This window comes from Cyprinus carpio, chromosome A7, assembly GCF_018340385.1.
Source record: "Cyprinus carpio isolate SPL01 chromosome A7, ASM1834038v1, whole genome shotgun sequence".
Classification (NCBI taxonomy): Eukaryota; Metazoa; Chordata; class Actinopteri; order Cypriniformes; family Cyprinidae; genus Cyprinus; species Cyprinus carpio.
This window is the reverse complement of record NC_056578.1, coordinates 11,593,531-11,606,242: the sequence shown is the minus strand read 5'-3', so window position 1 is coordinate 11,606,242 and position 12,712 is coordinate 11,593,531. Positions and strand designations below refer to the sequence as shown.

Sequence of the window (12,712 nt, the reverse complement as noted above, 5' to 3'; positions counted from 1 at the left end):
AGATACAGAGTTACAACTTCTGTGGGGCATGAAGAGAAAGTAATTTAACTAGTAGTGTAACTAATTACTGTTGCCAGAATGTAATAAGTAAAGTAACAATATTACTTTTGAATGGAGTAACTAGTAATGAGTAATATATTACATTCTTTGAGTAACTAGCCCAACACTGTTTCTGTTTGTCTTGAGGAAAAAGTGTTATTGAAAGTGCATCATAATTGCACTTCTGGAATTATTTGAGTTCAAATGAATAGAGAAAGAAATTATATTTCAATATTCCTATGAAATATTAGATATTATTATGAAAATCTTACCAATTATTACTCCAATCATTACACTTCTTTTTTTCATTACATGTTGCCCCAAGAACACATTAATATTCTGATTAGATACAGTGTATAGATACATTGTATACAGTGGGAAAACCCATTTAATGCCATTTTACACACATACTGCATAAAGTTTAATGGTATAGGCTATATCAAATCATTTTTTATATCTTTCAAAACATAGGTGAGAATTATCGTTATACAAATTGATGAAACCTAAAATCCTGAATAAAAAAAAAATCAATTGTTTTTGCCTATTCATGTTCGTTCATGTCTTTTTATTAAAATAAATAAATAAATAAATAAATAAAGTGATGGTATCCTCTACAGAGGACATAACATTTTAATTTTTTTTTTTTTTTTTTTCAAAATTGTTATTTTCAGTTTTTTTTTCTTATGCTCTCAACAATGTTATGACATGAAAAAAAAAACACACTAAATTCAAAAAAATATCAATAAAAATTTTGGTCTCAGGAGGAAGTTGGTTAAAACCCGCGCGGCGCTCTACGTCACCTGTGCCTGATTGTAAATAATGAACAACACACCCGCAAATTTCCGGTAAGCTATCAGGATATAAACCTTCATACTTGCGAAGAGCAGTATGTATATTTTATAACCGCATTAGTTTGATTTACGTTAGTATTCGAACAGAGATATTGAAACTTGAGAATACTTTTCCCGCGCTTTGCTAGCTTAACGTTACACGTCAAGCGCTACCATTTCCTCATTTTATCATTTTTCGTTTGCTTGACTAGTAAAACGACATACATATAACGTTACTAAGAAATATAATAATTTACATTTCTGTTTCCCTCCATAAGAACCGTCATGTCTGCGTCTAAATTCACCTTGCTGTGTAATGCGCACACCTGCCGGTCAAAGCTGAGCGGGTTCGCGTGGGTCACGGCCTGCTCTCACGTCTTCTGCGATCAACACGGTGCGGAAGAATTCAGCCGCACCCCTGCCATCTGCCCCGCCTGCTCCTCCATGCTCTCGGGCAAACTGGACGTACTCAGAACCGAGCTGGCACCATCAGAGCAATACAAGGCTATGGTTCTGGTCGGATTACAGCCTGAAACTGTTCTGGAAATCTGTCATAAAGCGCTAGACTTTTGGAGCTACCAGGTTTGATGTCTGCAGGGTTGCAATTCCATTTACAGAAAAAGCTGGGATTAATGCACCTTCCTTTTCCACTTTTGTTCGTGGTTATTTTCAGGTTAACCAGGAGAGGTTGCTGATGGAGTACAGTTTGTCCAGGGCTGGAGGACAAGTGCTTCAGATGGAGAAGTTTATGATCCAGCAGAATCAGAGCAAAGAGCTTGAGTTAAATGCATTAAGAGGGGAGATCGCATCCTTGAAAAAGGTCTCAAGCATGATCAAACCAATGCCCACACCTGCAGTTTATACACAGTAAATCATGAAATGACAAGAAGAAATGGAAGACAAAACATATTGTTGGTTATTCAACATTTACATTACATTCTTTTCATTAAAAAGCATCACGCTTTCCACAAATATATTAAGCGGCACAACTTTTTTCAACACTGATAGTAAGAAATGTTACTTGAGCATTTGTCATGATGAAAATTCAGCTTTGCATCATATTTAAAATAAATAAAATTCATTTTAAGTTTCATAATATCACATATCATCCATTTCCCCTATCCAAAAAAATTTAAAAAAAATTATTCTTTGTGATTTCAAGCATTGAAGCAAGTGACTTTAGCTCAGAAGTTTAAGATCAGAAGAAACATGCAATCAAGTTATCAAATCATCGGTTATAATTGGTACTGTATATATATATATATATAGAAGCGTCAGAGGGATGCTTTTTTGTATTTCTTTAACAGCTATCAGTGTCCTCATTTTCAACTTTTACATTCTCCAGGTGCTGGAGGAATATAAGCGGAAGTACAGTGAGGTTTTGGAGCGACTGAATGAACGAAATAGGCAATATCAGAAGCTGCAGGGACTTCTCGACTCACTACGGATGCACACGCTGGGAACGGAAGAGAAAGATCCCATTTCACACCCTTTCACTACAGGTCAGGTGGAAAAAAAAAAGAGCAATGGATAGAAACAAATATAATGGTTCCTTATTTAAATTAATTATTGTAGTTGTATTGTCTACTTTTACGCTGCATGAATAAAATCAGGTCGAGAGTTCTTTATCCCACTGAGACTAAAATTGTTCAGATGTGATTGACTGTTGTGAAGCAGAGTAGTGTATGAAAAATCATTGCGATTATCGTCATCAGGTTTGGTCAAAACACACTCTTCCCATAGCAGTCCTTCATTCCTGGGACCAGAAGGTGACAGGTTCTTCTCACTGGGGCCAGAAAACGCTAAAACTTTCTTCCAGTTCGGCACACCCACCCGAGAGAACCCAATCTTTTATCAAGAAAAACTAAGTATGATTTAAGTTTCACTAGGATGCTTTTTTCATTCATTTATGAATTCTGATTTCAGTTCTGACTGCCAAATATGGTTGTTTCTGTTTAATTCTTTTTTCTTTCTTTTTTTTTAAATTGGTTATTTACTGAGAAAGCTGTTACACAGTTTAAAGAAGGTGTTATACTGTATATACTCCCAACATGTTTCCACTAATGTAAATGACCTTATTGTGGAAAATAACTCATAAATAAAATATGTGAGAAACCCTACATTAATTGTTTGTTTCCTGTAGGAACTGCCAAACTGATTAGAGTAAGACTGGGATTCCTTTTTTTATTTTCACAACCCAAATATGAGACAGACCGCAGCACAATCTTAACAATGATGCATATCAACAAGAGGAAAATTAAAAAAGGGAAATGATTTGACAAAATATGTACAGAGTTTTCCTGTCCTCACAGAACTAAATATATACAAAATGGAAAAACTACCCTCATTGCTCTCAGTTTTCTCTGAGTTCTTTCTGAGTTTTCATTCACTTTGAGGTTTGTAAGTAACAAAGGCTGCACTTTGGCTTTTCATCACCTGTCTTTTCCCATTGACTATCAGGAGCAAGGGAGAGTCCACACGTATACTTCGGAAGTCATATGACTATAGGGAGTAGCAGAGAAGAAACAAAGGCATCAGTATTTGTTACAGCTGTTGTAATGCAAAAAATAAAAACATTACATTTATAATTGGCCACAGATAATGGCTGCAAACTTGTTGCTTGATTGTGTAAATATGTACACTACTGTTCAAAAGTTTGAGGTCAGTAAGTATATATATTTTTAAAGAATTGAATACTTTCATTCAGCAAGGATGCATTAAATTGATCAAAATTCTGTTTTCTTTAACTTTCTATTCACCAAAGAATCCTGAAAAAAAAGCGGCACAGTGGTTTTCAACATTGATAATGACAAACCAGTATATTAGAATGATTTCTGAAGGATCATGTGACACTGATGACTGAAGAATGATGCTGAAATCATTTTTAAAATCTTAATGACCTCAAAATTTGGAATGGTAGTGTAAGTGGAGATATAAAACGTTAAAATATAATGAAAGGTTTTGTACACATACCTTATCTTTATGTGTTACGCTGTGCCGTTTAACCTGTGGTTCAGGAATGACTACAGTATCCCCTATTAAAACACCCCAGCTGTCTGCTGTATTATACACCATTACTACACAACAGGCCTCTTCACTGTCCACCATGCCAAATGTGCTGCAAGACAAAACCAAGAAAACCATTTTAAAAGTCAATCAGCAGACATTTAGCTATACCTTCTAGTTTAGTTAGTAAATGTGTAGTAAATATTTGTAGAGGTTGTTAATGTGGCAGAGGCATTTAAACTCACAAGGCCATACGGCCCTCTGAGGCCAGACTGAAGACCACTTTTCCTAGCGCTGCCACCCCGCCGTTGTGGCCGTGAGTGAGAGCAGATAAGCTGCGGGGTTCAAGGCTCCCTATGCGGCCGGAGGGAGATCGGAACTGAGGGGAGGAGCACGGGCCCAAAGTGGAGGAGCTGAGTGAGGAGAGCATGTTACGAAGACGCCGAGCTTTTACTTTCCCCTGAAACACAGAGAGGGTGAGATTAACGTGGTTCCTTACGGACCTCCAGAATATTGTTTTGACTGTACTCTACTGCCATCTCCTGGAAACAACCTACAACTACATGTTTAATCAATTTGTTTTTCAACGTAATCATCATATATATATATATATATACACACACACACACACACACACACACACACACACACACACACACACACACACACTATCACTATTGGACAGATGCAAGTGTTTTTTCCAAATGCCCAAAAATCAAGATGTGTCATTTTAATACACTTTCTTAAAACCAGAAATGCAAGAGACCAGACATGTAAATGATATGAAAATGAAAGAGACCATACATGTAAATAATATTAAAGAGACCAAACATGTAAATATATGATTTACATACTAAATTCAATAGAAACTCCAGTACAATGCAGATTTTGAAATGCTCATGACAGACAAGATTATATGCACCTGACAGGAATTAGCTGCCACCTTCCATTTTTCACTTGACATTTGAATAAAGTCAAGCTTTTCAACGTTCACAAGATGCTCTCGACGATGTTCCTCTGTTCTGCTGTCAATAGTTTAGCTCCCATAGAAATTAAATGAAAATGCCTGTTCCATGCCAGTGTAAACCGTAAAAGTAACAATGACACTGTTCATTTATCTCACCTTATTCTCTATTAACACTGTAAGCTGGTCTAGGTAATCCAGCAGCTGTTTTTCTCTCTCCCGAGCATCTTCCCAGCCAGGATCCAGAGCTGCAGCACGGCTGAATCCATCCAGAGCTGAACTGTACATCTCTTCATACTGGAACAACTGGTGACAGAAAATAGTTTCTTAGGCCTGCTATACACAGTGGCAGTGCAACAGCAGGCTGTTTTCCAGTTTGGATATGTAACAAGGTAGATATGATGCTGGTTTTACAGTGACTGTAAGAAAGTGTGTGAGAAAGCAACTGAAAGAATTATTACCGTAGCTCTGTTAAAGTGGAGGTCAGGATTCATTGAGGATGCTTTGTCGATTTTCTCCTGTAAATATGCACAGATAAAATTATAAGGCAAGATGATGACAGCCAGCTTTGGCCAAATAATATTATGAATATATACACAAATGAAAGTTTGGATGATACATGAGAGAGAGGAAGAGGAGATACTCACAGCCTGTGCATAGGCACTGAGGGCTTGTTGAGAGAGCTGTGGGTTTTGTCCACTGGTGAAAAACATGGAGATATATGCGTTCCCTAAAATATCTGTTGGGTCAAACCAAAACTGTATCAAATAATGTATTCCAATTTTTTTTCAATATACCAACATTATATTCAGTCTCTATTCAGAAATGTTGATAGGAAACAATAGCTGCGTTCCGATCGACAGCCTGGATATCTGGATATCTGGTTCACTTGACAAGAACACTTAATTTTCATTTAAAAGGATAGTTCACCTGAAAAGGAAAATTCTGTTATCATTTACACACCCTCGTGTTGTTTCAAACCTGTATGACTTTCTTAAAGAAGATATTTTGAAGAATGTTAGTAAACAGTTACAGTTCCCATTGGCTTCTGTTTTATGGACAAAAAATACAACGGAAGTCAATGGGAACCTTAACTATTTGTTACCAACTTTCTTCAAAATATCTTTTTATTTTTTAAGTTCCACAGAACAAAGAAAGCCATATAGGTTTGGAAAGACATAATTATCATTTTTGGGTGAACTATCCCTTTGACGGAATACCTTGTAAAGTCCAAACTTTACTTCACAGGTTTTTCCACTTACTGTCGAAAGGAACGCACCTAATACGTTTTTTTTTTTGCAATAGCAGTGTAATACACTCACACCACGAAGTCCCATCAGTGACGTCGAGCTGCACAGCCTGCCTGGCCAGCTCCACACTCTCCACAATGCGTTTGCTCTGCCCCTGAGTGTCTTCTTGCGGTGGCAGCTGTCGCAGCACCATAGACAGGCTTCTCAGAGACACTTTATTCTTACTCTGGATGAAGATAATACAAAAAAAGGGTTAATCTGTGAGCTTCATGAAACGTTCAATATCAAAAGAGCCAGGCATCATAAAAGATATTGGGTCTCATTCACTAATAATTGCAAGGATTACTGCTTATATGTTATGCTCAATATTTTTATGCATAACTTATGAGAAAAAATTCAGGCTAATTTCTCAAAACCACAATAAACACCTTTTGTACAGACCTCGTCTTATTAGTACACAGCGTCAGTACCAGCGCCAGCTAGGTCACTATACCCCCTCACCTCCCTGGTCCTGGATTTCGACCGAAGCCCCTCAAGAAATGCAGGTTGTATGGGCTGGCTGTATATGTTCTCTGTATATCTTATACTGAGAAACCTCACATCTCAAGCTATAACGCAGCTTTCTTTACACTTTCACTGTATATGATAAATAGTAATAGTGTGTACGCTGCACACTTAATGACTGAGACCAACTGTTCTTGGCTATAAGAAGACCCACCTGCTGTAGTGCACCTGTGAAGCAGGTCTCGGCCGCTGTCAGGTCTCTTTTTTTCCAGTACTGCTCTCCCAGTGTGTTCCAGCCCTCAACCAAACCCGGTTCCAGTTTAACAGCCCGGGACAGACACTCCTCTGCAGTCTGACTGAACCCTGGAGCAACATTCAGACACCGACCCCATAGCAGCAGGAACTGGGCACTGTGTTTGTACACGTCTGTTGAAAGACAGGCCAGAGGTATAATACTACTAAATACATAATAAGAACATAACTATTTTTTTCTAACCCTTTTAATGGTGCTGAGACAGTAATAAAGGATCCTGCTGTGTTTTTAGCAACATATTTTTTAAATTATTTGTCAAGGGTATATTTTATTAAATATGATTTGCCCTAGAAATTTGCAGAAAATGAAGAAGTAATGCACACCTTCTTTTTCCTCCAGCTTCTTAAGTGTCTTTGCCATCTCTCGAGCAACATCATTCTGTTTCCTGCCAGCATCTTCAACACTGTGCGTCTCAAAGTAACGGTCCCTGAAGGAGTAAAGATCATCTACCAGCTCCTGTGAGAGAAACACGCTATTATTAAACAACTGCACATTTGAAGTTCCTCAAAAACATGCATTAAAGGAATACTTCAGCCAAAAATAAATTGTGTCACCCTGTGAAACACAAAAAGAGATCTTAGACAGAATGACAGCTCCAGTCAGCACACACTTGCATTGCATCCTTTTTAATAAAACGACAGCAAATCGTGAGAGATTATTACAGAAAGCTTAAACTTAATAGAAAGCTAAAGAGAATATACCGTACTGTGGCTTTCTCTTATAAAAAAGTTACTACTGTACCGAAAGCTTCTATTAAAATGTTAAGAAACCATAACTGCAGTTATTGAAGTAAAGCTGTGGCATAACAGTATTTGTCATCAAAAACGAGATTAAAATAATGACTGAAAGTTTCTTAACAGTGTTTAAAGAAGAACTCAAATCAATTTATTATGGCTTTACAGTCCTACAGTAAGAATCTCTTCCAGAGGAAGGTGAATGATGGCAAGCAGGTTAGGATAACACGACCAGGCTACACTGCACTGCACAGAGTTGTATAAAAGAGATTAAGATGCTGCCTCTCGCTCTCCGTTGTTACAATGCAGTGTATCAGTTGTTTTAGTGACAGCAGCCATGTGTACATTATCCGTCATCGACATCATCATCTGAATGCGGTGATGCATATTTATTTTTTAACTCACTACAAGACAGCGGGAAATTAAAGAGTCAGATCAAACCTTTAACACTTGCAAGTCATCTTTGTCTGTTGTTTTCCGCTCCCCATCATTGTCAACCTCGGCCATCTTTAACATGTAAAGCAGGACCCGAGCAAGCGTGATAATAAAACACAGACGAGTGTATTTGGGCGCCTCCTACTGGTCAGGAGACGAACAGGTCTTTTTTTCTTTTACTTTATAATTTGTGACACAAAACTCTTGGTATGAGGAAACTATATTAGACATTGGCAAATCTGTTATCCATTTTTTAGTATTATTTATAAACTAAAATATTTTTACACTTACTTCAGGAAATTACAGCAAAGCACCTGTTTGGAAAATGAGAAAGTGACTTTTTTAATTTTTAAGAAAATATTTTTCTCTCAATTTTGTATGCAACCATCTCAAACCAACAAACAAATAAAGTAGCAAAAATAAATAAATAAATATAAAATATTTGCATATATTTATTAATATTTCCAAATACTATTTTATACATTATTATTCAACATCCATTTAACATCTGTAAGATTTTTATTTTAAATAAATTTTGCAAGGATGCATTAAATTGATCAAAAGTGACTGGAAAGACAATTATAATACTCCAGAAGATTTCTATTTCGAATGAATTTTTTTTTTTTTTTCTTTTTTTTTTTGCTTTCCATTCATCAAAGAATCCTGGAAAAAGTGTTAGGTTTTCCGCAAAAAAAAAAATTTTAATTAGCATATCAGAATTATTTGTGAATGATCATGTGACACTGAAGACTGGAGTAAAAAAGTCAGCTTTGCCATCATAGGAATAAAATGCGTTTTTATATATATTACAACAAAATTGTTTTAAATTGTAATAATATTTCATAATATTACTATTTTTACTGTAATTTTGACCAAATAAATGCATCCTTGGTGAGAATAACGTCTTTTAACCCCAAACTTTTGCACGGTATTATAGAATAGTTTCAACTTTTCTATGTAAAAACAAAAAGCATATGAAATATATATATATATATATATATATATATATATATATATATATATATATATATATATATATATATATATATAATGAGCATGCTGTTAATACTGATGGTGATTGTGTCCCACTCTGGCTTTTACTGGAATGGTGTTGTTTTGTTTCTGGACCCTCCTAAAGATGGCATATACCCCAACATGAGTCTGCCCGTGACCAAGGAAACTGTAGAGCTTTATGCACAGACCATGCACAGAGGGCCCAGAGGTTCAGAATCATTCATGATCTCTGGCCTTGAGTCAGTTCAGCTCCATCACACTGCATTGCAGGCTAACGTATACATTATTTAAATTATATATTTACTCACTCAGGTTACAGTTTATAAGGATATATTGTATTTATAGGGCTGTGACAAGCAGTTCTTCAATGCTTCAGTGCAATTCATGAACATGGACGTTGTAATGGACTACATTAACGCACAAAGTGACGAGTATGGAGCTGCAGTTCAGTATGCCACACTAAAGGACTATTTCCAGACAATTCACCAAACAAATCTGTCCTGGGATGTGAGAGGAAACCAAGACTTCCTTCCTTACTCAACAGATTTATAATTTGGATATCATAGATACTTTTATAATTGTGATGGACCATTTTCACAAATTGTGTACAACCCACTTGCCTGGAACATTTCAACATATGTTAACATTTCTGTGCAATATGCAATGGCAGTTGTGCTTGATGATGATGGAAAGGCAGTACCTGCTCAGGTAGCAAAAAGTACAAATATTTCTTGCCATATTCTTTCTGTTGATCTCATTCATTGCTTCTGTCAAGACACACAGTAATTAACTGCAGATGCAGCAATCGATGGAGTCTTGCACTGTCTATGATCTGTTCTTTATTATTGAGCTGGGTGGACTACAGTACAGGAAGTACATTGTGCAGTTCCCACAATCCTAATGTGACACTGGGTCTGCCTGTGGAGTGACTCAGAGTAGTGACATTTAAAAAGAAGATTTTCTGCCCCAACTGCGCCACAGCAAAAATGGCTGTCCACTGCTCTGTGTGTTCACAGTGTGTTCACCACTGCTCTGTGTGTTTACAGTGTGTTCACTACTCACTGCTCTGTGTGTTCACAGTGTGTTCACTACTCACTGCTCTGTTTGTTCACAGTGTGTTCACTACTCACTGCTCTGTGTGTTCACAGTGTGTTCACCACTGCTCTGTGTGTTCACAGTGTGTTCACTACTCACTGCTGTGTGTGTGCACAAGTCCAATTAACAACCGATTCATAGAACCAAGTTCCCAGCATATATTTTTTTCTTTTTTGATAACCTATTCCTCATGAGGGTACAATGCAGTACGAGAGAAAAGACCTGGCGCTGTGCCTGTTTCATTGCGACTTCAAACACCACTCACATTCTCTCCAAAAAACTTAAAAATTAGCAATCGTTCTCAGCCCTAAAAGTGTGAATGTTCTCGAGAGAAAGAAGACAAGAACCACACTTACTCTGTGGTTACAAGAGTGCAGGGTTTGAGGGTCAACTGGCGTGCTTCAGACTGGAGCAGAGCTATAAAGTGGGCCCCCTAAAGATGAACAGAGAGACCGTTCTCAGAGTCTGAAGAATAACAGAACACTGTTTACTGATAACAATGGCTATTAGATGATCAAAAGGACATATAAGACGATAACACAATCGCCCATGTAAGGTTGCTTTACACACAAAATTTATAAATCATACCAGTTTGTCAGATATTAAGAGATACACTTATTTTTAACATACATCTGTTGTGTTTACATACACATAATTACTATCCAATGGTACAAGCGGCCTGCATAGAAGATGATTTCTGCAGAGTTGTATTCCTCAGTGAAAGAGCTCATGGAGTGGCCAGTCTAAGTCAGGGTCAACTAGAAGTGATGGCTTGCATTTGCCATTCAAACATACTTGGCACTGTTGTGTCAGTCTCTAAGGCCTTACCTAGCTGTTTTCTGTTTTACAAACCATTTTGTGTGTGCGCATCAGGTGAGGCTTCATAGGCAGCTTTTGAACAACCAGCAGTGGAATCTGGGTTATAATCTGACTCTTAAAGACTCCTCTGTGGTGCGGCCCCTTCTCTGGATGATGCTGGGGTCCCCTTCTGCGTTGTCATCTATCTACCTTCAGGAGGCACTAGAGCTGCAGCGCAGACCTGTGGTTATGCCCATTGACCAACCACGCAAGTTTGCAGACACATGCATTGCTAGACTGTTTTTAAATGAATTCTCAGTTCCACTTCATTAATTATACCTAAAAAAGTTAATTACATTTCGTATTAGTCCTCTAATGAGTGAAGGACTCGATAATAGACAACGTATTGTAGTGTGCCCTCCACTTATCTTTCATCCAAATGCTCGACATTCCTGTAAAATTACTTATTACTTATTAAAATTACTTACAATTATTAGTTGGCAAGGCAACATTTTTTATTTTATTTTGACATTTTAATATGATTTACTAAAAGAACTAAAACTAAAAACCCATAACTATTAACCTGAAGGTACATTAAAACTATTGATTTTTGATGTTTTTATTGGTATAATATTAATTAAGCATTGCCATTTGACAGTAAATTCATTAATTAATCAATTAACAGGAAGTTATGAGGGGCATAAGGCAAGTAACCAAAGTTCAGGAGCGTTCACTCACTGGAACATGGAATATATCAGAGCTGGAAAACCAATGAAATTGAGATCACACCCTTGATTACAAATTCAGGGTTTTGCGCTGTCATTCTTTGCTTTGTGTTTTGTTTCTTGTGTCTATGTCTTGTGTCAGCACATGGCCTTGTTAATCGTTTCTAGGCCATGTGCTCCTTTAGCCCCTCCTCCTTGTTTCCTTTCTACCACACCCTCTTGTTAGCCTTGTTAGTCTAATTGTGCTCACCTGTTCCTCATGTGTGTTCCTCCCTATTTATAGTTCCCCTTTCCCTTTTGTGTTTTCTGGTTTGTGGTCTTCACACCCTCTATCGCTGGATGAATAGGTGTGCCTGCCCGCCTGTCGTTGTTTTGTCTAGTCCTTGTAGTTCCATGTTCTTGTCTTGCTCATTGTTTTGGTAATCTGTTTGCTCTTGCTTTTTTTGCTTTTACTTGTAATATTTAGTTTTTCTAGTCCTGCTTCTTGGTTTTGTTTAAGTTGGTCAAACTGGTAATTTCTTATTTTGTTACTCTTTATTAGTTCTTTGGTTTATATTTTCCCTTGTCTTGGGTTTAATTTGTTTCTGTGGAGCTCTGTCTAGTCTTGTGTGTTAGTTCCTGTGTGTCCTGCCTCTGGTTCTATCTGCCTGCTTGATCTGACAGGTAATTAAATCAGATTGAATGGCTCTGATGTGAAATGTAAAAGCTGTTTCTCCTTTTACGGAGCAAACAGATTTAAGCAGCACAACCCAGGACTTCAACATGACCATTCATCTGAAGGATGTCAGAACCTTTTTCGTTCACTTCAAATAGACAGACCTGCAGAATCCGATGTTATCTTCTGTGAAGATTCTTTAAGATCATTTCTAAATTGTTAGTAATTAAGATGTGTATAACTGAAGTCACTGAACCTCTTAAGAACATTGGCTTTTTTTTCTTATGAAAAGACTAAAGACAGTGTTAAGCATCACTTATTTTGTGAAGTGTTGACTTGGCTGTGTTCCT

The 12,712-nt window shown here is 37.1% G+C and overlaps 2 protein-coding genes and 1 pseudogene across 3 annotated transcripts; 2 read left to right on the top strand and 1 right to left on the bottom strand.

The window, feature by feature from the left end:
- Positions 1 to 782: 782 nt before the first annotated feature.
- LOC109089123 (E3 ubiquitin-protein ligase CCNB1IP1-like) lies at positions 783 to 3,143 on the top strand. 2 transcript variants are annotated; one of them, XM_042759643.1, is made up of 6 exons: positions 783 to 884; positions 1,148 to 1,451; positions 1,543 to 1,689; positions 2,215 to 2,371; positions 2,585 to 2,737; positions 3,013 to 3,143. In XM_042759643.1, exons 1-6 carry the CDS (start codon positions 859 to 861, stop codon positions 3,141 to 3,143), a joined length of 918 nt encoding a protein of 305 aa, XP_042615577.1. In that variant the 5' UTR covers positions 783 to 858. The 2 variants fall into 2 exon arrangements, with proteins under 2 accessions (XP_042615577.1, XP_042615578.1); XM_042759644.1 differs by having other exon boundaries at positions 884 to 925.
- LOC109089122 (tetratricopeptide repeat protein 5-like) lies at positions 3,040 to 8,225 on the bottom strand. The gene is made up of 10 exons (XM_019103255.2): positions 8,082 to 8,225; positions 7,230 to 7,362; positions 6,808 to 7,019; positions 6,162 to 6,315; positions 5,487 to 5,578; positions 5,301 to 5,357; positions 4,999 to 5,145; positions 4,121 to 4,335; positions 3,843 to 3,987; positions 3,040 to 3,371 (listed from the first exon to the last, which is right to left on the bottom strand). Exons 1-10 carry the CDS (start codon positions 8,154 to 8,156, stop codon positions 3,252 to 3,254), a joined length of 1,350 nt encoding a protein of 449 aa, XP_018958800.1. The 5' UTR covers positions 8,157 to 8,225; the 3' UTR covers positions 3,040 to 3,251.
- A 921-nt stretch (positions 8,226 to 9,146) lies between these two features.
- Positions 9,147 to 11,865, top strand: LOC122145771 (annotated as a pseudogene).
- The last annotated feature ends 847 nt before the right edge of the window (positions 11,866 to 12,712 follow it).